This window comes from Accipiter gentilis, chromosome 23, assembly GCF_929443795.1.
Source record: "Accipiter gentilis chromosome 23, bAccGen1.1, whole genome shotgun sequence".
Classification (NCBI taxonomy): Eukaryota; Metazoa; Chordata; class Aves; order Accipitriformes; family Accipitridae; genus Astur; species Astur gentilis.
In genome coordinates, this window is record NC_064902.1 from 24216667 (window position 1) to 24242651 (window position 25985).

General features: G+C 50.8%; 1 protein-coding gene across 1 annotated transcript in view; it reads left to right on the forward strand.

Annotated features, from left to right (window-relative positions):
• LMCD1 (LIM and cysteine rich domains 1) overlaps window positions 1–18265 on the forward strand; it is a 37598-nt gene extending 19333 nt beyond the window's left edge. Inside the window, exons 3-6 of the mRNA XM_049826611.1 lie at window positions 1872–2127; window positions 7598–7933; window positions 13739–13954; window positions 14357–18265. Coding sequence (XP_049682568.1) covers window positions 1872–2127; window positions 7598–7933; window positions 13739–13954; window positions 14357–14515 — 967 coding nt within the window. The 3' untranslated portion in view covers window positions 14516–18265. The remainder of the gene's footprint in view (window positions 1–1871; window positions 2128–7597; window positions 7934–13738; window positions 13955–14356) is intronic.
• Window positions 18266–25985: the final 7720 nt, after the last annotated feature.

Below are 25985 nucleotides of genomic sequence, written 5' to 3' on the forward strand. Positions count from 1 at the left end.
TTTTTATTGACTCAAAGGCTGGTTTGAATCATACTTGTTTCATGATCCTGCTGAAATACTTGGGGTTGCATCAGAGACAGTTTGTCCTTTTTGCTATTAGCATTTGATGGAAAAGCTGGCCAGGAGAGGGTCGCCTTACAGACTTGTCTTTATGATTTGTAGCTATTATAATTAAAATGATAGACACTTAAGTAGATTCCTCTTTTAGCAGTCACTTTTTTTAATGGCATGTAAAGCTTTGTAAGAGGCAAGGCTGGCGCCTGGCTGTTGGAGACTGGTGAGGGTGGGAGATTTAGTGATGCTTGAAGGGGTTTTCAAAGTTCAGAGAACGTGGCAGCTCCCCGTGGTGGGTGGGAGGCCGCAGTCTATCAAGGCTGCTGCGGCTGCTTTCGCCTGGGGACGGCACTTAGGAGTTCATAGCTTTCTGCTCCGTGCTGCTGCCGATCCCTCTGGGATGAAAAGCTGGACAGGAGCCAGCAATGTGCATTTCCAGCCCAGAAAGCCAACTGTATCCTCGGCTGTATCCAAAGCAGCATGACCGGCAGGTCGAGGGAGGGGATTCTCTGCCTCTGCTCTGGTGAGCCCCCACCTGCAGTGCTGTGTCCAGCTCTGGGGTCCCCAGTACAAGACAGACATGGACCTGTTGGAGCGGGTCCAGAGGGGGGACAAAAAAATGATCCGAGGGCTGGAACACCTCTCCTGTGAGGACAGGCTGAGAGAGTTGGGATTGTTCAACCTGGAGAAGAGAAGGCTCCGGAGAGACCTTAGAGCAGCCTGCCAGTACCTAAAGGGGACCTACAGGAAAGGCGGGGAGGGACTTTTTGGTAGGGCCTGTAGCAATAGGATGAGGGGTAATGGTTTTAAACTGAAAGAGGGGAGATTCAGACTAGATGCAAGGGAGAAATTTTCTACGAAGGTGGTGAAACACTGGAACAGGTTGCCCAGAGCGGTGGTGGTTGTGGTTTAACCCAAGCCCCATGCAGCCGCTCACTCACCTCCCTCACAGTGGGATGGGGCAGAGAATTAGAAGGGTGAAAGTGAGAAAACTCGTGGGTTGAGATAAAGACAGTTTAATAGGGAAAGCAAAAGTCATGCATGCAAGCAAAGCAAACCCAGGAATTCATTCCCCACTTCCCACAGGCACGCAGGTGTTCAGCCATCTCCAGGGTTCCATCATGTGTCATGGCAACTTGGCGAAGACAAATGCCATTGCTCCGAATGTTCCCCCCCTTCCTCCTTCTTCCCCAGCTTCATCTGCTGAGCAGGATGTCCTATGGTCTGGAATATCCCTGGGATCAGTTGGGATCAGCTGTCCTGGCTGTGTCCTCTCCCAACTCCTTGTGCCCCCCAGCCTCCTCACTGGTCGGGTGGGCTGAGGAGCAGAAAAGCCCTTGGCTCTGGGTAAGCCCTGCTCAGCAGTAACCTTTTGGTTTGATCCCTCTGGTATCAGCAGTGCTTTCAGCACAAATCCAAAATGTAGCCCCATACCAGCTACTGCGAAGAAAATTAACTCTACCCCAGCCAAAACCACCACAGTGGTGGATGCCCCGTCCCTGGAAACATTTCAGGTCAGGTTGGACAGGGCTCTGAGCAACCTGGTCTAGTTGAAGATGTCCCTGCTCATGGCAGGTGGGTTGGACTAGATGACCCTGAAAGGTCCCTTCCAACCCAAACCATTCTATGATTCTGTGAATTCTGCTGAATTCCTGTGCCCGGCTCAGGGCACAGGAGCCTTTTTGTCTTATGCTGTAATCCAGGTCTGTGTTTAACCTTTGGAAGAGGCTGATGCTCCATGGCTGAGCCATCACGTGATTGCATGCCTCCCAGGGCTCAGCTCGTATCAAAAGGATGATCTCACTTGTCACCCACAGGAAAATCTGTAAGTCGTGCAAATGCAGCCAGGAGGATCACAGCCTGAGCTCGGATGTGGAGGACGATCGGAAAATTGGGCGCCTGCTGTCAGACTCCAAGTATGCCACGCTCACCGCCCGGGTGAAAGGAGGTGATGGCGTTCGCATTTACAAAAGGAACCGCATGATCATCACCAACCCCATCGTCTCTCGGAAAGACCCCACCTTTGACACCATCACGTACGAGTGGGCTCCACCGGGGCTCACCCAGAAGCTGGTAAGACAATCCACAGTGCGTTTGGTGGGTAGTTTGTGTCACTTAATGGAGAACATAACTTGGCTCTGAAACAAAGTTATTGGGGAAAACAGTAAAACATATGGCTTGCCTCCGAGAGCAGAAATGTATGTATCACTTCATATTTTGGAAAACCACATAAATAACCAGAGTAGGTAGGTAGGAGAGGGGAATGGATTGCCTTTGGGTTTTTATAGGTTTGCTAACATTTCTAGGAGAAGTCTTACTGGGCTTTACAACTAGAAAGCTCACTACTATGGTAAAGCTCATGTCCAGTAAAAACATTGCTGAGGAGAGATCCCATCTCTGCTGTCCTGCCAGTTGTACAATGCCCGTGCAGCCCACACAGGCATTTGCATGCTCCAAAACCCCCGGCTGGATGTGGGAGTGATTCTTCCAGACCTTCTTGGGGTGTCTGGGCTGGGGTTTGGTCCTCTCCCTAAACACCCCCAGGAGGGCACCAAGGAGGAGGCAAAAAGCCATGCAAGCTGTGGGGCACACACAAGGACCGTGAGTCAACTCCAGAGACCTGTCTCCATGCTTCTAAAACAATGTGGGTCTGGACTGGACTTCTGGAGAAGCAGCAGAGACAAGCTACTTGGGGGATTTATTTGGGCAGGAGTTGCCTTGGGCTTTGACATCCCTGTGGGAGAGGGAGGTCCTGCCTTGCTTTTTGAGTCTGATCTCTTTTGTAAGTCTGGATGTGAGCCTGTCCCAAGGTCAGCCAGTGCAGGTAGAGGTAGCTAGCTGGTACATCTCCAGAAACCTGGAGGGGTTTTTCAGCAAACACTTCAGGAAATCATACTTTAGTCTGTCTCAAAAGCAGAGAAATTAAATCAATGTGGAAAGAAGTAATGCTGCATCTAAATCCAGCGCGGTGTTTGTAAATTATTCTGTTACGGATATAGGCTTTAAGGGCAAAATAACTGTTGTCTTTAGTATGGTAATTATTTTCTTTGCTAGCTGAGGTAGTTATTAAAATCTTGGACTTAAAATAGGCCTGGCATCTCAGGTTTATTAGCTCAGAGAGCAACTAGTGCTCTCTTGTGCCTCTGTAGATCACAGAATGGCCCTAAACCTCCCCAGAACACAGCTTTGTTTCCTGTTGAATGCTGCATCACCTCAGCCCTGGACGAACGTCTGTAGGAATACTGAAACAGAGCCAAAACAGCGTGCTGACAGCGCTTACTTTGTGCCTTAGCTTCTCTGTAATGCTGTCATCTTTAACTTCGGCTCAGATTTGCTGGAAAAGTAGAGAAGGGGGGAAAAGGGGTTTAAATTTTAAATTTTCCATGTGGTGGGCAGCGTGATGTGGGGTGGGCAGCTGGGTGGTTGTGCCTCAGGGTTCCCCATCTCCTGATCCCAGAAGAGCATCACGTCAGTGGAAAACCTCCTCCAGCAGCGGCCCAGGGCAACCGAGCGGAGCAGTGGGCTCGGAGCCCCTGTGCCCAGGGACCCTCCTGCCACCGCTGCCGAGGTGCAGCAGCGGCCTGTCCCTGTCCCCAGCAGACTTGCAGAGCTTCCCCCTGCAAGGAACGGGAGCGGGAAGGCTCGTCGTGCCAAGGTGTGCTGGCCTGGAGGAAAGCTGAGCTGAGATCTGCGGCTGAGAGCATCCTGCCTGCATCGCTGCTGCCTGAGGAACCCCTCCCAGATTCAGTACTGGAGCTGGGTGGGTTTTTTTCATTACAACTAAGCATAGTCCTGTCCAAATAAAAATATTTCTTTAGGTTTTGTAAAGAGAAGTCAGGGTAAAAAGGGGAGATGGGGACCGTGGTCCCATGCTGAGGGCTGGATCTGAAAACAAGCCCCCAGCCCAGTCCCTCCCTCCTTCCCGTGCCTGGTTTCTGTCTGGGCAAGCAATATTGCCGTGTGGGAACGAATGGAAGTGGTTTTTGGTGTGTGGAAGTGTTAGCCAGCAGTGTGCTTCTTGAGGGAAAGCACTTAACTGGCTTTTAACTGTGTTGTGGTACTAAAAACATTATATATTACGCTGTCATTAGTGGACAGCTTTTACTCTTCAAATTAAACAAATAGTTTAAAGCTGCTGAAAATTGCAACCAGATTTTTTGAAGAAGAATTGGGGAAACAAATGTGAAATTGCAGCTGCAGACCCGAGAGGCAGACTGTGATTATTTCTTAAAACTCCGTTGCCCTCACCCCCTTGGAAAGGCTGACTGGGGGTGACATGAAGTCTGTACTGGGAATGCAGTTGGGGCCTGTGGTGCTGACTGGGGCAGACCACTGGGCTTTAACGAGGGACTGAGACCCTCACGCATCCAACTGCCCGGCTGTTTAATCGCAGCCTCTTCTTCCTTCCCCTCGTCTCTGGTAGGAGCTGGCCCAGCAGGAATGTTTGTTTAACCAGTGTTTGCCTTCCACAGGTCCCGTGGGGCATCGGGGAGTCTGTGAGGGATGGGGAGAACAATGATGGCATCCTTCCCGCCCAGCCTGATTCATTAAGCACGCTGCCAGCCCGGGATTTATCGGGAACCCGGGTTTCACTGCTCCGCAGGCTGGCTCGGCACCTCGGGGCAGGGTCGGCTCCTTGCTGTGAAAAAGGATGCCCAAACTCTGCCGCTCCTGGGCTGCTTTCTTCTTCTACGGGCCTGAACCCCAACCGTACCCCCTTGTGAGTGCGTGTTTGGGGTGATCCCGAGCACAGCCCTGTGCTGGGGGGGGGCGGGGGGGGCGCAGCTGGGGACCCTGGCAGCTCCCCCCACCCGCAGCAGCAAACTCCGTCCCTGCGGAGCTGGCAAGGGCCAGCTCAGGGTACGTGCTTCGTGAAAGCTTTGGAACTCTAAAGAGTGCCTCAGCAGACTGGAAATGCCTTGGTTCAAGTAAACGAGGTGCAGGAGCTTTGAAGACAACCTTGATGAATTCTAGCTTGAAGATCAACTTGACAAACTTTGAGGAGAATGGCTGACATCCAGTCTTTCTCGGGATAGTTTAAAAGGGATTGGGGCCAAAAGCTTTTAGTGCATAACTGACTCGCTCCAGTGATTTCCTTCTGAAGGCAGGCTGGAAACTTGGGGTTGTTTTTAATATTGTTGTCCTGAAGTGGATGGTCCAATAATAGGAGGAAGTTTAGAGCATGTTTTTGTTGAGCTGTGCCTGGAGAAGTTATGAAGTGGATATTCAGGGTCCTTGGGGAAAGTGAAAAGAGCAGATCATAAAATATCTCCAAAATTCAGTAGTTAACAGTGAAAACCTAAAATGTTCTTCCTCAATTATCTGCGCTAAGGCGTAGTAAAGCATTTGTCTGTAATAATACATGGTAGCAGCAGAAGAAATGATGTTTAGTTACCCTTCGTGTCAGTTTTTGGTGTCGGGTTGAATTTTTTTCCCTGATCTATTCTCTGGCCACATTTTATGACATCTGCAATTGTAACTTTAAGCATTCCCTTGACCAGGGAGTGAAATCCCACCACATGTCTGGGCAGATATTGAAACCTGCTACTGAGCAGTCCAACTGTACTTTTAAGAAAGGCTTGAGACTTTGCTTTTCTCTCTCACTTTCAGTGCAGACATTTTGTATTGGCAATGGAGAGTCTGGTGCTGGAGTGGAACAAGGCGCTTCAGATACATGTGCTGGTGCAGTGCTATTCTTGTAGCTCTGGTAGAAGTGTCCATTAGTCTTGGCCCGTTTGTAGTGGATTAAGAATTTCTTCCATTAAGATCCTACTGTGTTACTACTCAGCTAGTGCTCTTGCTGCGATTGAACCAGGCCAGTGCAGACTGCATAGCATACGCTGTCTTAATGTTCACGGTCATACAGCATCAAGGTTTTGGTTGCAATTCTTGCCAGTTGTCAGATACCACTGGCAGTATCCTTATTTTGTGGGGCAGTGCCTGTGTGAGGCCTGGGAGGAGCTGTCAGGGAGTTCTTGTCTCTTGCTTCTGTAGTTCCTATTAGGATTTCTCACTTTCTGTGAAAGCTATCTGTGCACCAGATCACTTCTACAGCATCCTGCAGCTCTCCAGCCAGTTATTCCCAAGCAGCACCTTCTCCCACAGGGTGACAGCCCTCCCCCAGTAAACTTCTGGATATCAGTCCTGCAGTTGCACAGAGGCACAATACATTGAGTGTTGATGTCTAATATAATGTGCAGCGATGTTAACGTGCACTCCAAGAAACAGGGAAAAATCCCTGCCTCCATTAAACCATTTACCTATTGCTCTTGCAAATCTTCAGGCAGGAATCTTGCCCTGCAATGCTGCTATCTGACTGAAAGCGGCTCAGGTGGAAGGTGACTTTAAAGTTTTTACGGATGTCACGAGTTGTTCAGTGTTGTGCACACTTTTCTGTATTTAAAAAGCTGTACCGAACCAGACTATGTACAGTAAACAGTTAATTGCTTCTCTACTTTCTTAAAATTCAGTTTTCAAATGCTGACCAAGTAAGAAACAAATCTAATGCAGCTGGATGCTGGTCTTTAAAATGGAATGGCAGAGAGCCAACTGGCTGCCCCTTAGCTCTTCACACTACAATAGGAAAATGCATTGAGTGGGAAACTCCCTTCCCCTTAGCACCAGGCCAGAAGAAGTTAACTGTACAGACCCCACTGTCCTGTAAATGCTAATTCAGTGGTGGGACAGACCTCTTGCAAGATCATGATTTTCTCTGCTTTTTTTTTTTTTTTACGATGGTAGATAGTGGCCAGTTGAGCAGGGGACTTTATTTGGGATAGTTTCTTGGCATTTACTTTCCACGTTGCAGGGCGTCAGTGACCAAACACCTCCCCTTTACTGCAGAATCAATAGTTGGGTAGAGTTGGTGGCTGTCTGTTACATACAGACTCAACTGCTATCTGACCACTTTTTCTTGTATTAAGATTTTTTTATTGATAAAAGGGGATCTTTTACAGTAAAATTATGCTGTGTGCAGCCCATGAGGGCTATGGGGTGCTCTTGGTGCAGCCTCCAACCCGCTCCCTGGAGCTCTCCCCATCCTGGCATGAGGCAGTGAGAAGCTGGCTGCGCTCGGGTTTTGATGTTTATGGGTTTCTGGTCTCTTCAGCAGGCGTGTTGTCAAATTACCTGAAATAGTAGTAAGCTGGTGCTGGCAAGGGAGGGTGTGTTGGGATCTGGGTACAAACTAGTGAAGCAAGTCTTTGCTGCTTTGCTTTCCTGGGGAGTCTGTTTTTTGGTTTGAGGTGGTTTGGGTTTTTTTTTAAAAAACAAACCCCAAAATCCTCAAAACCCACACCCAACCTGTTTCCTGAGGATAAAATGATTACCAACAGCCTGGCTGCTACTTGCATCTGTGTTAAGTTCAGGCTTTTTTTTCTGAAGTGTAGGTTAGACCAACTTGAAGGGAGGGCAGGGGCACATTTTCTGCCACCGCTCCGTCACGCAAGCGGAGCATCTCTTTACAAAGCACCCGCACAAGGAGAGCTCGTGCTTTCCTGCCCGAGGGGTCTCGGGGTGACTGTCGGTGCTCTCTCCCTCCCAGGCCATGCAGTACATGGAGATGATCCCGAAGGAGATGCAGCCGGTGGCGGGGACGGACGGCGCGTACTATCGCCGGCGGCAGCTGATGAGACAACTCCCGCTGTACGACCAGGACCCGTCCCAGTGCCGCGGCCTCGCCGAGGCCGAGCTGAAGCTGATGGAAGACTTTGTGAAGAAGTACAAAGCCGAGGCGCTGGGCGTTGGGGAGGTGGCCCTGCCGGGCCAGGCCGGCGGTGGGAAGGAGGAAGGGAAGCCGCAGGACAAGAGCGTCGCTGCCGGGAAACCCCCCGAGTCCACCAACGGGGCCCTGGAGAGCGCGCCCGCGGGAGGGCACTACGTAAGTGCTGCGGCAGCGGGACGGGCTGGCGGGGGCGTCCCGGCTCCGCTCTGATTTTGGGGAGCTCGCAGGGGATAGATTCGGCCTCAGCTAGAGGGGGGAGAAGGTTGCACCAGCCAGGGTGATCTGTTCCTCGTTCACGGTCTGGATCCTGCAGGCATCTCCAAGTCCGCTGCAGTGATTTTTTTTCAACCTACCGGAGCGGTGCTGTGATGCTCATTTGCGTCGTGGTGTGCTTTGGTACAGCACTGGGAAAGACCCCGGTGGGACCCCTCGCGTGCTCCTGCCAGCCCTGCCGAGCACCGGCGTCCGTCTAACAGGGGTGAGGAGGGGTGGGTTGTCTCTTCTCCATCTCCCTCCCTCCACGGCAAAAGCTGTGCCGAACCACCAAGGTAAGTAAACTTTGCATCAGCTGTAGGAGCCAGTGGTTTCAGCTCTGGATTCTTGGCAGCATTGAAGGGCTGGGCGTGACGTGTCCCTGGGGGATTGTGCATCAGTCAGGTACTTGAGATCAGAAACTGTTTTACTGTGAGCTAGTGAGTATTTCCAGCTAGGCTTCCAGACCTGCGCAAGTGGAAAGGCTGCGAGTGACAGGAGGTGGTGGCTCAGTCTAATTAATGCAAAGCTGTGAACATGGAGATAGTGCTCCCAGGGCTGTAATCACTCTGGGGGACTTTGAACACACCATGCACGTCTCTGGGCATAAAAATACATTTCCACGGGGAAATGATTGAGATTCCCCAACACCATTTTAGATTTATGTTCTCCCAGCGCCTTCAGGAGTGGCCATTGTAGTTGCTGAACAAATGCTTATCGCAGAATATGGTGAGTGAAAATATTTCGTACTGGCCCTTGTGAGGGTGACTTGCAGCAAAGGATTTAAAGCTGGGAAAAGAAATGGTGTCTGAGTGTTTTTAGGGCAAGATTTTTCTAGCCATTACTGCACTGGGATTGTAGCATGTTAAGAGCAGTTTTCATTTTCATTCCATATTGGGTAATGTCTCCCCTCCGCTATGGCCTTTTCTATTAACGTGCATCTGACTTTCAGAGCCCGGTGATACAGTAAAAGTTTTTCACTATTGCAACAAAATACTGAATTGGACAAAGAATTTTAAGCTAAAATAAATAGCCAAAAAAGGAAGGTTTCCATTAAACTCATTAATAAAAGTCATCTTAGCAATGAGGGTTTATTTAGACTACAAGTTTGTCCTTCCAAATAAATACATAACTGTGATGTTATTCTCTGTAGTTTAAAGCATCATTTTTCTAGAGGCACTAGCTGAAAAATGGAACTGCTTCAAAAGCAGTTGCAGGAGATCCACTTTGACCAGCACACTGTGCAGCTCAGCTCGCAGCAGACTGCAAAGTGCTGTGGTTTCTGGCTGTTCTGATGACAGACCTCCTGCTTCCCCCCTCCAAATTAAAATGGGCAGGTTTTTTTAATCTCCTGTGCAGGAATTAATGCAGCTGACCTGATACAAATGGACCGTGTCCCAAGACCTGAAATGTGCTGAACTGGCTTTCACAAAACTGCACTGAAAGAAAAGTTCTGCCCTAGAAAAATGAGATAGAGCACTGCACTTTGCAGTATGTGTGAGGTTGAAAGTAGTTGTGAGCAAAATGAGCTATATGAAGACAGAGAATGAATTTAAAAGGACTGAGAAATGAAGTGTATGAAGCCAACAACACCAGAGGCTTTAATGTTGTCGATGTGTTCAGGGTTGAAATGTAGATCAGCACGCTCCAGAAGTGGAGGTTTAGGTACCTCTCTACGTAGGAGACACACGGGAGATGGTCACACAAAACTCGGGTGTTAAACATGATGCCTGCTCCCGAGCCTGGGGCAGCTCTGCGGCCCCCCTCTGCCGCCGCTCCCTGGAATGTGTCAGGCGATGCCCACAAGTGCCACCAGCCTGCCCGGGGCCACTCCAGGACATGCTGTCCTCAGCTGGAGGCATGTTTGTCCCAGCCCTCAAAGACCTGCAGGACTGCAGGAATGAAAAAGGCTTTTTTGAGAAGATACGAGTGCCTTTGGTTCAAGAGCATAGGGGCAAAATAAGGTGCTGAATAGCTTTAGGAGATCCTGATTCTCAAGCAGTTTGCATGATGTTTCTTCATTTGAGTCTGTTAGAAGTAGGACGCAGATTTGAATCTGTTTAATACCAAACCTCTTAATTGGCACCAGCAGCTTGATTTCACCCTATTTCAGATCAAGGTGTGAGTCGGAGCTATAGATTTATGAACATTGGGGCAGGGAGGGGGGAAACAAAACAAAAAAACACTACACTTGCTCTAGAAGAGAATGAACCCAGAAATCACCAAAGCTGCACCAAGAAACAAGCTGGAATGATTTCCTTGGGTGTTTGTGTGGTCCCTGTGCTAAGGTTGTTAAACCTCTTATTGCACACTCAGGCCAGCTGTGTTGAAATTGGTGTGTAAAGGAAAACATACAGGGCCAATGTTAATCACTGTCAGAGGCATCAGAGCTCAAACAGCTTTTTGAACTTGTCTCGGCTGCAGAGAGGGGCCCCATGACTGTAATAAGTCTGTCCTATGAGCTGAAGGTTCTCCACTGAGCATAAAAATCATCTTTAACCCCCTCAGAACTAGAAAGTGTTCTGGTGTGATAAGCCACTGAGGTGGAATCAAATCAAATCCTGAGGCAGTTGATCAAAATTAGCCACTGTCCCAAAAAGCTTGAGGCCAGCCATGCAATGTGTTGTTCCCCAAGTGCTCAGGGGAAGCTTCGTGGTGTCTGGGGAGCTCCTTCTGTGGAAGCTCTCATTGCAAAATAGCAGCCAGTGGAGAAAGCAAGTTTGAAAAAGCTTATGAGAAAGGGACGCTTTCTTGGCCAACACCTCTGGTAACTCTGCTAATAAAGTCTTCACTCCTTTCCCTCTGCAATGGAGATGTAAAATGAGTACCAAGCTGTAATCCCATCTTAAATTTGAAGAGCCGCTTTTTATTTAGTGTGTAAATGGCAGGGCGATGGAAGTTATATGATACTTGGGAAAAGCCCTGCGAATAATTGCCATAGAGAGAAACAGCAAAATAAGTTGGTTTTTTAGCAGTTCTTATTGGCAAGAAACTTGAGCTTGGAGTTGGAAAGCTGCTTGTGTTTGTTCTCGCTGTTAGATCTTGCAAGATAAGCAGGGCTGGGATGGATGGGTCTGGCGCGTTCCCTGGGGGTGACTGTGGAGGCAGCTGCAGGGTCGGGCTCTCTGGTCCCCGAGTCGCCCAGGTCTGGTGCCTTGGGGAGGTATCGGGGGCGTCGGGAAAAGTACGGCCTCGGTCCCGTGTGATGGGTGCAGCATTGATCGGAGCCCGTCTGCCCTCGCTGACAGCGATGCCGGTGTGCCGGCAGTAGTGCTGTGCCAGCCGCTCCGCACCGAGCGCGGCAGCTTCACGTCCTTGTTCATGCAGACCAGAAATAGCTCGGCTTCTGCACCGCCCTGGGCTTTTACTCCTTCCTTGGCGTGTGTCTTGGGACTACTTAGAGAAGCGTCTGAAGCCCTTCGCGATGGAAGGAGCAGTGTGAGCAGACGTATCCCCTTTCAGACTCACAGAAAAGCCAAGCCAGGAAACATTTTGTCTCTCCTCTTGTGCTGCCTTTGCTCATTATACTGGATTTGCTGGTAAAATAGGAGATGACTGTCAGCGTGGTGGAAGTGCTCCAAGGGCTGCGGGACAGTTACTGAAAATCCAGACTGAACGAAGGAGGAGGCAATAGCAAAATGTGTGGTGTGCTAGAAATAATAGCAACGAAACAAAGAAAAGCCACTTGGTGGGTATAAACAGGCCTGTAACCTTCTGCTGTGTAAAGGCAGAAATGAGTTTAAGAAAACTCCTTACGTGCAAAGAATAGTCTCTTTAGCACTCATGCCGTGAACTAGCAAAAGGGGCTGGATGTGGTGGGGAACTTGTCTTTAGTCTGGCATTTGCAGAGCTCATAGAGAAACCCCACTCCCTCTGGGCTCCCAGAGAGGCTGTTTCTGCCACTGCTGCTTTACTGGGGTTGTAGCAGGGAGGATCACCGGGGCTCCTGTACTCCCAGCACAGCGTTTCCCAGGCTGTAGTGGCATCAGGGTGTTTTTCCTCGGGACATGGACCAGAGCTGCCCCGCGGGACATCCCCCTCCTCTGTCCCTGCCCCATCCCCGATGTCCTCCTGGATGCCCTCCTCGGGAACTGTTAGCTTACCTTCTACTGAGAAACTTTATTTTTGTGTCTCTTCTACCCACCTGTTAGAAGGTTGTTGACTTAAATCGGAGCATTTGTAAGCAAAGTCGTCATCTGAGCACAGAGAAATTCCTGACCGCTGACCCTGTGCTGCCTGGAGCATGCTGGAGGGAGAATGCCGCTGTGCAAATGCTCCAGTCGGGCATGGCAGCTTCAACCACAACGCGTGCGACATGCAAGCTGCTTCACACTGCGTCTTGGTTTCCAAAAAGCCATGGCCAGACTGCTGTGGAGACTGAGTAGGTCTGGCCTTGCAGCCAAGGGCTCTGCTGGAAGAGACTCCAGCTGCTACTTAAGAGCACTTCTTCTAGGGAGTGACAAAGCACAGACTCAGAAGCTATTAGCCCGACCTGGACTATCCAGACTTAAATAGGAACTTAAATAACAGCCCATCAGCTGTCAGCTTCAGAGAGGAGAGCTTTAAAGCTTGCTCTTAACTAATCGCAGGATCGCTCTGCAGGCACGGATAAAGAGTAAACCCAGTTAGTCTTGTGTGTAGTATGTGTAGATGCTAATTAATCTTCAGATTAGCCAAATCTAATTCTGTCTTTTTGGACTGTTATAAATTGAAAGTACTGTGCTGGAATCTGTAGAGTGACATCTGCCTTAGGCATAGAGGTATATATTAAAAAACAGTGAGAAAAGAACAAAGTTCACAATCTCTATGCAAAATAACATCTTTGACGTGCTGTACTTCTGCACTATAGGATGTCTTAACTCTTTCTTGGAGAACCTTTGGATCTTAGTGAAGGTTGCCTTTAGCTTGGGGCGTGGGTCCCAAAGGCCAGACACTTAGCTGATGGTGGATAGTGCCATTCTTACCTGCCTGAGGATCTGGCTGCAAGAAAGTAACCAGTATTCCAGGGAAGGCTGGCATATATATATTTATAATGACTTTTAATAATATTACAGCTTGACACTGTCCATATGTAGCACTGGTCCAAATGTTCGTGCAGGGTGTGGAGCGATAGACTTGGAGGTGTTGGTTCTGTCAGCTGTGGGTGCCCTGTGATGCTCTCTGTGTTGTCTGAGTCTTGTGGCATAAATGAGATGTTTTTCCCAGCGCTTTTCTGAAGCTGCAACCATTGCCTTCTCTTCAGTTTAGCGTTCCCTTGCTCTTCCACCTTGCTGCACTGTTTCCGTAGCCTCATTTTGGACCGGTGTGTTCACTGGGCCTTCCAAGCTGATACAGCTGTAAAATCTGGCTTTGGTATTCTCAAGTTTCCCTTCGCAGAACAAGAGCTGAAACAAAAAACAACCTAAGCCACACAGCTTAGCAGTCGTGGAATTAGATGTTTTTATTCCCACTGTCCTCCTTGGTGCTACGGGCTGTCAAGCAGGCGCACGGCGGGTCCTTCAGACTATGTAGAAGCGCGAAGCGTTGAGGACGTGCGTGGAGATCGCGGTGTTCTGTTTTGCTAACCCCGCTGCTCGCCAGCTGCGCGGTTGAGCACGATGCGTCAAAGACGCCGCGAACCAGGATTTAGGAGTAAATACCCATCCCGCGCACCCACCATCGCCGCTTTTGCTCCCGCCCCGCGCTCACCCCGCTGCCTCTCCGTTGCAGCGCTGCGAGACCTGCAAGCAGCCGGTGCCGGCGGACTGCCCGGTGGTCTACGCCGACAGGGCGGGCTACTCCCACCAGTGGCACCCGGTGTGCTTCGTCTGCTGCCGCTGCTCCGAGCCCCTCGTCGACCTCATCTACTTCTGGAAGAGCGGGGCCGCCTGGTGCGGACGCCACTACTGCGAGAGCCTCCGGCCGCGCTGCGCCGGCTGCGACGAGGTAGGGACCGACCCGGGGGTCCGGCCGCCGGATCGTTCCGCTGGGAGCCGCATCCTTCTGGTGCTGGCCACCAGGTCTGCGGCTGCTCTGGGGAGCTGGCGGTGCCTAAAGAAAATGGGGTGAAGCAGTGGGACATTAACGGCGGTCTCGGCTGGCTACACCATATCTGTCTTGGAGCCAGGGTCCGGCTCTAGTTGCGTTTAAAGCATGATGGTTTTGTAGCGCTTAACTGCAGCCCGTGACTTTGGCGCAGTTGCTCAGGAGCGGTCCTGATCCTTTATTTACTCGTTCCCAAAGACTGGCCTCCACAGCTAACGGGCTTGGTGGGAGGTGCGGGGCCGGTTCTCCGTGCTCCGGCTTGGTGAGATGGTGGAAATAAGCAATTTTCTGTCTGTCCCATAGATCATCTTCTCAGAGGACTACCAGCAGGCGGAAGGGATGACCTGGCACAAGAAGCACTTCGCCTGCCTGGAGTGTGAGACGCTGCTGACCGGCAAACCCTTTACTCTGGACAACGCCAACCTCCTGTGCACGACCTGCAGCAAAAGCAAACGCCTCTGAGCGGGGAGCAGCCTGGGGGCGAAGTGGGCTCCCCGAGGTCCCACCAGAACTGGGTCATTTCTCAAGTAACTGAGAAGGGGAAGACTAAAAAAAAAATTAGAGCCTGGCTATTCACTTGCAAGCAACTAAGTGCCCCCTTGCATCCCATACAGCTTGCAGGAGAATATTTCCTTGGGCAGGATGCAAAGAAAACTCGTACGCCTGCGGGTGAGAGGTACATGGCATATCTGACTAGGAGGGACTGAAAAGGAGGTTCTGTGTTATGCTGTTTTTTTATAAAGTATCTCTAAGCTTCTTATGACTAAGATCCCGCATTAGTCTTTTGGAAATAACGCATCTCAAAAGTAACTTTTGGCATGCTAAACCTATGGTCATGGTCAAAAACAAGGGTGGTTCATATTTTTTGAAATCCATACTGGAAATTTACGCTAACAGACTGCTGACAACTGTACTAAAGCAGTAGGTTTGAAGAGTTTGATTAACCTGGGTGATTACTTTCTGAAAGCAAATGATAGAAAATTGCAGCAACATGTAGCTGTAGCTTTCTCCTCCTAAGAGTACAATAATGTAAAAATAACAAGTTGGCACACAGGGCAATTGGTTTAACCCTGTTGAGATGGGAAGAGTGCAGCTCTGCCACGGGGCAGCTGACTGGCCCAACCCTTGTGAGCTTTAGCCCTGAAACTGGAATGCAAAGGCATTCCTGGCAGGTCCCACCGACCCGACTGGGCTCCCCAGCCTCTCGCCTGCCTGTTACTGCAGGCGAGCGTGTTTCCACAGAGCAGCATTGTGTTCCTACTGCGATGCTGGAGGTCGTTAAGCATTTGAAGTATGGGCCTTTATTTTGGCTGGGTTTGACCAGGAATTTTATGGAAAACAGCTTTCCAGCCTAAGCTGTCTTGGGGGGGGTGGGGGGAGACATGGTGCCTGAAATGCTGCAGTGCCAGTTTTGCCCCTGTCATATGTCAATGACCCCCTCCAGGTACAAGGGAACCGTACCTTCCCCTGGGAGCTGGCAGCACCCTTGCCCTGGGCTCTGCCCTGCTCCTTGTCCCACAGCTCTCCCGTCCCTAGGGGAGGTCCCCGTCACCTCCTGGATCTGATGGGGTGACACCATCCCAGGATCTGGCACTGAGTCTCTGCGGATAGTATTTGTTCCCTACATCAAGCGATGCTTCTGGTAGTCACTGAAAATATCAGATAGTCCAGGCTGGCAGGTGTCTGTGTACTCAGTCTTTTTTCTTCTATTAAATGTCTACATTATTTGCCAGAGAACTGGAATATTTTTTTGCTGAGGTGAGTGTGCAAGGAGCTCACAATTGCTAGGTTTTTCTTCTCCTACAGAAGATGCTGGTTTTTCTTTAAAGCATGCTCTGCGCTGTGGATGTTTGCTTGCCTATGATAAAATAACTTGCAAATGGGAGTTGGGGGAAATTGTACCTGCTGCAGGGTTAGAGCGTGTGAGCTGTGGGCCGGACTCTGCCCGGTTCATCAGGGGATGCCCCGCTCCGCTGCTGGGGGGGAGCAGACCAAGTCCATCACTGTCTTTGAGTAGGTGAGACCGATGTGGTGTAAAGACATACCTGTATGTGAGGTGCGAGTGCCTCTTGCGCTTTGCCCAGCCCTGTGCTGTTGCGTGGCTGATGTTCCTGGAAACGCTGGGGGATTTAAAGAGAGTAAATGAAATGCTGCTGCTGGAGCGGAGCAGGAAAATCCCGAGGTGGCAGCTGTAGCTGTGGGGGGGGATGGATGTGTGTTGCAGGGTATGGTGGCGCGCATGTTTCTGGGGTCATTTGTCCATCTCAAGTTAGTCGATGGATGCGTTGAGTGCCTGGGGGTGTTGCTTCTGTAAACTCAGTGGGATGCTGCAAGTCACAAGAGGATGAGTAGACCTGAAGTTGTGCTAGGTATAATAAAGCTCCCTTGGGTCAGCCTCAGATACAGGCACTTTGGTTATAAGTAAAGTGGGAATGAAAAATAAAGCCCAGCGCTTAGCTTTACTGCCTCTTCTTCATTTTGTTACAAGCGAAATGTCTTTACATATTTGTGAATTTTTTTTTAAGATGCATCGTTGTTCTAAACCCTGCGATGTTAAGGTAGCCAAAAGTGCATGCGCTCAGTGTAAGCAGTGACAGGAATAGTGTGAATCACCTATGAAATGCTATTTCAGCACAGGCATTAACATCTAAAACAGCATTCCCTGGTGGAAGGTCAGTGTCCATCTGTGCACACAGCTAGTTACCTCTTACAGTGATTTGCCTAGGAGGTAGGTGCACAGCCATTACACAGATGCCTGGAAGAAAATTAAATTAAAAAAAAAAAATCAACAAAACGTCAAGGTTTTAAAAGTGAAAGACTATTAACTAAACTACTGCTATCACAGAAAACTCAATAATGTGTTACACTCTTCTCCCTGGGTGTTTTTGGATTGTTTTGCCTCGGCTAGCCGCACAATCCTCACAGGGTTTGTGATACAATGAGCACAGGGGACGGGTGAGCCAGACCCCAACCGCAGCGGGGTGTTCCTTCAACTGGGGGAACTGGGATGCTGGCTGTCGGCTGCCCCTGCTCCAGAGCTGCTGCGTGCTCCCCCTTCCACCACAGCCGGGGTTAAAACACCAGTGGAGGCTTGCAGGGAGGCAGCGGTTGTTTTCTCTGCCGCAGAAGAATGTGCGTGTGGGAGCTTGGGTAAATGTCAGAGCGGAGGCACGGGGAGAGGACGGGGTTTTGGGGGGAGCGCTGGCACCCCAGGGCAGCAGCGGGGAGGGGGCGTAACGCTGAGAGCAGAGCCTGCTGCCCCGTCCGGCACCGCGTTGCTGCCTGCCGTGGTGGTGGGTGTCCCTGCCCTCGTCCCAGCCGTCGCTCCCAGGGGCTGTGAGGGCAGGGCTGGGATGGTCTCGGAGCGAGAGACGGGTCCGGTCCGCTTTACGTACAAGGATTGTCCCTAGTGATATTGCCTTCGCTGGGCTTGTCTTACCGGAGCGTGACCGCGGCCCACGCGCAGTAGCATCAACTTCTGAAGCAGTCTGTCTCCATTAACGCAATCCTCCATCGCTAATGCCTTTGCTTGGCTACTTGGAAAAATGATACCACTGTAGCATGTTCTGGTTTGGGTCTTGATTTTGCGATCTTTAAATTGTAATTCTTCCCCTCTGAAGTCCCTCTTTCAGCATACACGTGCTTGCTTCAGGCTTTTTGGACTGCTGGCATCCACTTGAGCCTTTCAGGTATTTCTGCAGCTTGTAAAATACTGTCTGCCAAAAAATCTACTGCAATTAAACAGCTTAACGAAATCCTGTGCCTCTCAAGTGTCAGGAGCAAAAGCGTGAAATTAATGCATCTAACAGCTCAAAACATATGTGAGTCTTTAGTTTTGATACTAAAATTGAAATTCAGTGTAAGCATGAGAAGATATTCAGCCCGAGTGAAGACATTGTGCTGTGTTTTGCTGTGGTTTATCATCTAGAACGAAGGAGGCTGCTGCAGCTGCCTTGTGCAGGTCACGAGCTCTGGTTTTCAAGAAAGTTAAATTTACGGTGGTATCCTGGCCTGTCTTATAGAGAGCTGTCAGCGAGCAATATACGGAGGGCCTGTACAGAAAATTGATAAAAATTGAGATGTTTCATAGGGTTACTATGTGTGACAGGAATAGACTAAAGGCAAAGACTGTGTTGTGTGACTATTTGAAAAGCATCTTGTGCCACTGCTGTGTCCTGTCCATCGTTTCAAATAAAAGCTCCTGTACAAAGACCGCTGGATGCTGTCTGGCTGTGTGCGTGACCTTTAGCTGCTGCAGGCGGCTTTGGGACCCCTGGCGAGGGGTTCCGTGCACAGTGCAGCACTCCAGCCCCCAGTTAATGTGATCTCCTTCGCCACCCACAGCAATGGTCTCTGATGGAGGACGGTGTCAGCAATCCCGCTTGCTGATTCAGCTCATCTGCATCATGCTGTGGTCTTTAATGTCCCTGCCCCTCAATAGCAGTGTTAAGCCACCTGTAACGCTGCTATTGCGAGATGATGAGATGGGCTTATCTCATTACACTGCTATTCTGAACATGCAAGTCTCTCCTCATCAGAGAGGGAGATGAAAGAAAAACTAACGAAGAAGCAGGCAGCAGAACAGGGAGTGGGATGCAATGGGATGCTCACACCCGGGCAGGGGGGAGCGGGCATCTCCCAGGACTTGCCACAGCCCACCGTGCTCCTGGGGGGCAGCTGGAGGAGAGCCGTGTTTGTACGCAGCCCTGAGCGTGAACAGCTCGGGTGTAAAGCCTCTCACCTGGCCGTGGTCGGGTGGCCAGGGTGATAAGAACCTTAAGAGACGGGTCTCTGTGGTCAGGATGCAGCACGGACATTAAGCTTTCAGAGCGGCTTCGGTCAGAGGCGTGCTGTGCCCAGTCTCTGCAGCTGTTCCCCGTGCTGGGCGCCCTGGCTGTGTGAGTGAGTTTGTTTTCTCCTCAAGCTTTGCACTGGGTTCCTTTAACTGGAAAATCCAGGCATTTGGATGCTTCAAGCTGCTCGTCCTGGCTGCACCACTTTGCCAAGTAAGAACAGACAGGACGGGGTGAGGGATTTCATAACGGCCACAGACAGCAACAGGTCTCACTGCGCCGACAGCACCGCGGTGTGCCGAGGACCTCAGTCACCCTTCCTGGGGAGGGGGCAAGGCCGGGGGTGACGGTGCCACGGGGCTGGTAACGTTTTCTGTGCTGCCGACACGTGAATTTCAGTGCTGCTGCTGTGAAACCTCTCCGTGGACGCTGCTCATTTAAACCGCTGCGGCATGGCACGGGGGTCCCGCACAGCCGGTGCAAAGCGCTGGTGTCTGCCGGTCTGTAAGAGCTGAACCGGTGAGCTGAACTTCTCCCCTGGTGGGGTTTGAATATTAATCTAGCTCTTTCACAAAAGCATAGGGATAAATTGTCTAAGGGTCAATTTAGCATCACGTATTTCAGTAACTGATACCAGTGTTTTAACTTGTGAATCTGCAAAGGACAAACCTTAATTTCCTCCTGTCGATGGCCAAAGATGGTGAGCGCACGTGGAGTACGTGAACACTCAGCTCCAATTTAAACGCAAATGTTCTGTATAATTGTTCTCCTAAATAGGACTGACAATACGTGAAATTGTTCCTAAAACTTTAAATAAACTATTTCTGGATAGGAGAGTCTCACAAGCCTTGCTTCGGTTCCCTTCCCGCTGTCGGGGCAGGCGTGCTGCCCCAGGGAAGGGCAGGAGCGCGGGAGCTGCAGTGGGGTGAGGGCTCCTGCGAGGAGGAGGAGAGGAGGAAGGTCCGAGATGCTGCTGCTTTTCACAAGCTAGAGCACGCTGCCATCCCCGCGTCCGAGACGCCGGCTCGTGTTGGTAAAATGGGCTGGGGCAGAGCCAAAGTACGGCAGAGGCTGGAAGAGCAGAGCAGGGGCCAAGGGCGTAGGGCGAGGTGCAGTGACTGGGAGGTCGCGGTGCCGGGCAGGAGCCCTGCCTGCGCAGGCGTGCGTTTAACGGCGAGGAGCTGGCTGCGGGGTTCCTGGGGAAGCCATCCCGATTGACTCTGCAAAATCTGCAGATGCTTAAATATTTCCATTGGGATAACGTTAACTCGTTGCCCAGTGCCGTTACTTACCTGAGGTTAATTATTTAACAGGCTTAGTGAGTGCAATTACCCCCAGTATGTCCTCGAGATGGTCTAAAAGAGGAAGAAGCACTTTGAAAATGAACTCTTTAATGGAGGAGAAATGGATATTGAGTATAGTGGCTCTGGCAAGGAAGGGTAGCCGTGCCTGAGCCCTGGCCCTGGGCTGGAGCCCGCGGTCTGGCCCATGCCAGCAGCCGAGGGGCAAGCCTCCGGACCCGGCTGGGGCACGAGGGGTTGTGCCAGGCACGGGGGGTCCTTCACCTGCTCCCCCCAAAAGCAGACCCGGGAGCATACGGTGGGTGCGAGGGAAGGCAGAGAGAAAATAACCATTGACTGGGCAGAAACCACATTTCAGCTGAAGTTTTGCAAGCTGAAGTTTTTCAAAGCTTAACTGATCTGAATCTATAAATATTTGCAGTGCTGTCTCATTTGTGGTCCCCCTTTTTTTTTTTTTTAAGAAATATTTGAGGAAGAAAAAGGGATCGTCTGTTTGTGATTTGGGAGGATTTTGCCAGTGGGAAGGCAGAGGCTGTTTAAGGACAGCGGCTCTGTTCAGGTCACCTTCCTCCTCCCAGGTTTCCCATGGCATCTCCCCTTGCCGCCGGGGTCATCCCCACCCTGGGGCCACACGTCCCCTGGGACCGGAGGAGGAATTGGCCCCAGCTGCAGGGGAGTTCCCGTGCACTGCCCTGCATATAAGCTTGGGGAGCCTTCACTGCTAAAGTGGGGAGAAAAACAATTAAGAAACGAGCAGTGGCTGGAGCAATGCCTTTATAGACCTCAGCAAGGGAGGTGGGCTTGAAGGAAGGGAACCCATTGCTGAAATGAATGCTGATTCTTTGTATGTATTTGCAATATCTAGTCTAAGACAAACAACAAAACTTGAAATAAAATTTCTCAGCTCAGATGGGTAGGAGGAAATTAGCTATCCCTGTGACAGGAGAGTATCTTACTGTTAATGGGGTACACCTTGAAGGCTACGTGTCGATCAACCCATTAGTGTCGAGGAGGGACTAGGAAACTGGCTGGACTCTCGCAGCAAGGCTCGCTCCCACCACTGCCTGGCACAGGTTTCTCTAGGCAGAGCCAGAGGGAAGGCCGATCTGGAGGCATTTAGCAGGTTTCCCTCAGAGGTCTATGGAAAAGACCCGGGCACTGTGATGTATTTATGGGCGCTGAACCCGTGCAGAGGGAGCCCTGTCCTCAGGAGCAAAGCAGTGGTGGCAGGGCGAGAGCTGGGTGCTGTTGGGCACAGATGATGTGTGGGCCTGGGGCCAACTCTGCATTCCCCGCACTTCTGGGGCCGTGCAGAAAAGGTAGGAAAAATCCCTAAAAGGGGGGAAGAAATACGCTCTCCTGATCTTCTCCTGCAGTGCGCACACAGCTTTTTGGGTGTGAGAGCTGTTCGGCTCTGCAGGACTTGTCCCCTCGACCTGGGAGAGGCTGTTCTGCTCTGGCCAGAGAGGTGGAGGTTTGGATCGATGACTTTTTGGAATCGATGGGATTCTTGTTATTTACCTTGGTGGTAACAGACAGCCATAGAAAAGTTGTTGGTCTTGAGTATAACTCAATCCAATACCTGGGTAAAGACAATAGCCTTAAACAGAAACTTTTAAGGAGTTTTATTAGTGGAGTCAATTCTTAGAAGAATGTGATTTCAGATACCTGTAACTAATAAAACTTAAAATTCAGTGGCTTCAGGTGAGAAAAACATAAACCAAGGACAGACTGAGGTGGCTATATAAACACTACAATAAAACTTGCTTAAACGCCCCAGAGAGAAAAATTTAGAGGTGAAAAAACAAGTACTCATGAAGTGCTGGTGTGTTTCAGTGGAAACACTCTTCCAGAGACTTGCAACAGCTGCTGCTTTAGGACTGAGCTAAATAAAGTTCATATGGCTATGTGTTATTCTATAAAAAGTGAGGTTAATTATGCCTATATAAATCTAATTTGAGCTTTTATTTACTTTTTAACTCAACTTCTTCAGCCAAATCACCAAAAAAGTAACCCTTTCCACAATGAGGGTTTTATGCATTGTTGCCTCATTTCACGAGTTGATGCAGGCAAGCATCTCCAGCAGCAGCCCTGCGACACGCTGCTCATCCAGCGGTGCTTCTCCCGACCTGCCTTGCACATCTGCAGGAATACCTGATTTATGACTTTGCACATCCGGGGATGTATTGCTAATAAAAGAAAACTGAAGGGAACTAGATTTTGTCTACCTGGAAACCAAAGTGCCTTCTGAACAAATGATGATGGATAGTGTTCAAATAACCACTCGTACTTGTCTAGGCAACTTGCAGGTGTCAGTTTAAGCCATCTTGCAGACAGGTAACCCCACTGAGAAATGAAGACTTCTGCAGCTCACCCAGCCCGGGCTGCTGACGTGAGGGTGAGCTGCGGCCGTGCCTCATCATCCCTCTGGCTGCAGGACCGGTGCTGCAGCGGCTGAATACGCTTTTTTGGAATCGGGGCGGGGGGAGGGGGTTAAGTTGTGCAAAGTGCTGAGATATTTCACTGCTCCACTCGCTTGGCAAAAATAATTCTACCATTGCTTTTCTACAGCCTTTGCTAGAAATTTGTCCCGCTGGATGGTGCCTGGGTACCCCACACCCGTCCCTCTCAGCTAGGCTTGAAGCAAGTAGCCTGTGTCGGTGAGAGCTGCGGCAAGGCGGCCATGGGGTGAAATGGGGCAAAACCTCTGCAGTGGGAGTCCAGGCCTGCAGGTCCCAAATGCTTCAGGCACGCTTGGTCCCCTGGAGTTCCAACTGCCCACGCTTTAGCTCCATCTACCATCCAGAGTGGGAAAAGGGCTTTTCCATGAAGCACTTTTTGTCCCAATGCAACTTTAGCAGGCAAGCTGCAACAGATCTGGGATAAGAAAGCACGCACAGCAGGGTTGGTTATTTTTTCCTGTGTGACTCATCTGCCTTCGCACCGGTGCATCGCCCGGCGTGCTGCCTGCGCTGCCCGTGCTGCCCGCCTCCAGCGTGCCCCCTGCAGCGGGCTGCACCGAGCCGCAGCATCAGTTGGGATGCCCGTAATGCCGAGGGCTACAGCACCTCACCGCCCGGGGTGGGAAGGCGCCGCACGCAGCTGTGTTGTTGTTGAGCCAGATGTTTCATTACAGGCTTAGCAAATTCCTCCAGAGCCCCACAACGGCGCTGAAGCATGGAAACTGTCAAAGACAGACATTTTCCCTGCACATGAACTCAAAAAGCCAAACGAGACACAGGCCAACTTAAAGACCAGCAAATAAAGGTCTCTTTTATAAAAGAAACCTATTAATAGTTTGCCAAGACCTTCCCTTGAGACCACCTAAATAAATTTCCTTAGATTGACAAGGCTTCAAAAGCAACCCTTTTAGCGAAACAGGACTCGAAAGCTGTTCAACTGGAAGGCACCAGCCTTCTGGTTTTGCAGCTCTGAACTTACTCAGAAAAGAAAGATCATTCTTCAAATCCAAGGAAAACTTGTTGCGGCAATTTTTCTTTTCTGGTGCTTTTACAGGGACTAAACGATCACACACTCTGGGAACCTCCAAATTAATAACAAGTCGCCTTTAGTTAACTACCCTTGATAAATTGACTGTGCCCAATGTTGAGGGGTTTTCATAAATTCCTTGGGGTTTGGGATGGGCCTTCCCGTGGCTGGAAGAGAGCGGAGTTGTGATGAGCAGCTTCGGAAGTGCCACTGCGCCGGGGGAGAGGAGGGATGCTGCCCCACTGAGGATGCAGGAGAACAGACGATGAAAAGAAGTGGTGATTGAAGGGGATCCCTCTGCAAACCCCACCAGCCAGGTTATAAACAGGGTAAGCCTTGTGTCTGTCCTAGAGCTGTGCTTTAATGAAGTCCCCTCGTGTTCCTGAGCTTCTCCATGACTAACGCGTAGTTATTCCCTAGTTGCTGCATTACAGAACTGCCAAGTCTGTTGTGCTCATCCCTCTCCAGATCCAGCACCACGGTTCCTGTGCCAACAAAAGATGCTTTAAACCATGTGATGAGAAGCTGAAGGGAAGTCAACAAGTGGCAGGTTAGGGTGGAAAACTCATCCTTGCTCCAATGAGCGTCGCATTCCTATCGACCAGGCTTGCAAAGCCCATGATGACAAACGGGGTTTCTTCGGCCGTGCCTGGCACAGGCAGGGCAGCCGCCCCGCACCCCGCTCTCGTCCCAGGGGACATCACCTCCCCTGCACCCCACGGGCACAGAGCCTTCGCTCCCCCGATGGAGACCCAGCCGTCGGGTCCGGGCTGGTCTCCTGCGTATTAGCGCACGAGCAGGGCCGTGCACGGCTGCGTGACCCCGGCAGCGTGGGAGGCTCTTCCTCCCCATTCCTCCCAGCCCAGCGACGGGCAGCAGCCCAGCGGTCGGTGGTGCAGGGACTGCGGTTTTGGGTTGCGTTTGCCTCATGGAGCTGGACCGTGGTCAGGAACTTCCCAAGAGCCGGTTTGTCTCGTACATCACGTAAGGTGTCTGCGTGGCCTTAAATGGGCATGACGCTGGAGTTACATCTTCCCTTTTTTGGGGGGAAAAGCCAAAAAGAGCCCTTACCGTGCTTCCTGCTGCCCTCGCACACACGCACATGCCACAAACCGAAATGAAACGTTTTGTTCCTCAGCCTTTAATTCCCCAGCGCTCCCTCCAAACGCAGAGGCCAGCAAACAGATGGCTGTTGTACAAGCTGGGCCGCAGGAGAGACAGAGCCGCGCTGTTCTCCGGTTGCTTTTTCCATGGGTGTTTCCACGCCCCGCGGTGCCAAACCGCACCTCCCGGGCGAGTGCCGACAGCGAGCATCAGCCGAGGGTGGAGGCAGCCCAGCGAGGGGGGGGACAGGACCCAAAATGAGAGGGCAGCATGCCCCGTGCCCTGCTGCAGCCTTGCAGTTCGCCCGTTCCGCTGCCTCGCCAGCCGCCAGCAAACCTGCTCTGCGCCGTGGTGAACCCGGTGGGATGCAGCTGTGGGCTCCATCCTGCCTGCTGCCAGCGCCTGCCGGGGAGACCAGGCGTACCAGTGAGCAGGGGACCTGGGTCTGCAAACCAGTGACAGCGTTCGGACGTCCCCGTTTCATGCCAGATTAGGTTCATAGAGAGCTACAAGAGACTATTTTGTTTCTATGTACCAGCTTATATTTTAGATCCCCCAGAAGATGAATACCTTCCCGTATTCCCATTTTATGCAGCATGAGTAATTCCAGAAGAACTGCACTATTTGGTGATTCAGTTTTCCGTCTTTGAATCAACAACCACATAGCCGTTTGATGTTTTGCTCTGGGGAGGAATGGCTTGCTTTCAGCAGCACCATACCATATAGTGCCGGTATCCATCACGTAGCAACCCACATCATTGGTCACTGGACCCATGGAAGAACCTGCAAATGATGGAGAAAGGGAGACTTGCCCAGTAAAGGAGGAGAGAGGCAGGCAGGAGAGCCTGGAAGTGCTGGAAGGCAAGAGCCTGGCGAGAATGATAACCCTTCCCGAGTAGTCTACCTGAACCAAAATGGCTCTTAGTTTTGTACCAAAGTTTAGTTGCCTGCCCGTGGCATAGTGTAAAGGCGAAAGCGTGCACATCCCCAAGTGTCTGCAGGGTCAGTCAGCAGCAATTTGCATCTAATTTTTAAATGGCTGAGTTGATGCTGACTAGTTGATAGAGTCAAAACAAACAGGACACAAGCAGGACATGATGTCCTCAAGGCTGGTCAGCGAGCGGATCCATCGTGTTCGCCTCCGTCTCTCTCAGGAGGAAAGGTCACAGCATTGGTCCCATGGGAACACTGTCTGTCCATGTCCGACAGTCCCCAAGCCCAAGTCCGTGCTTCCCCTGCCCCAGC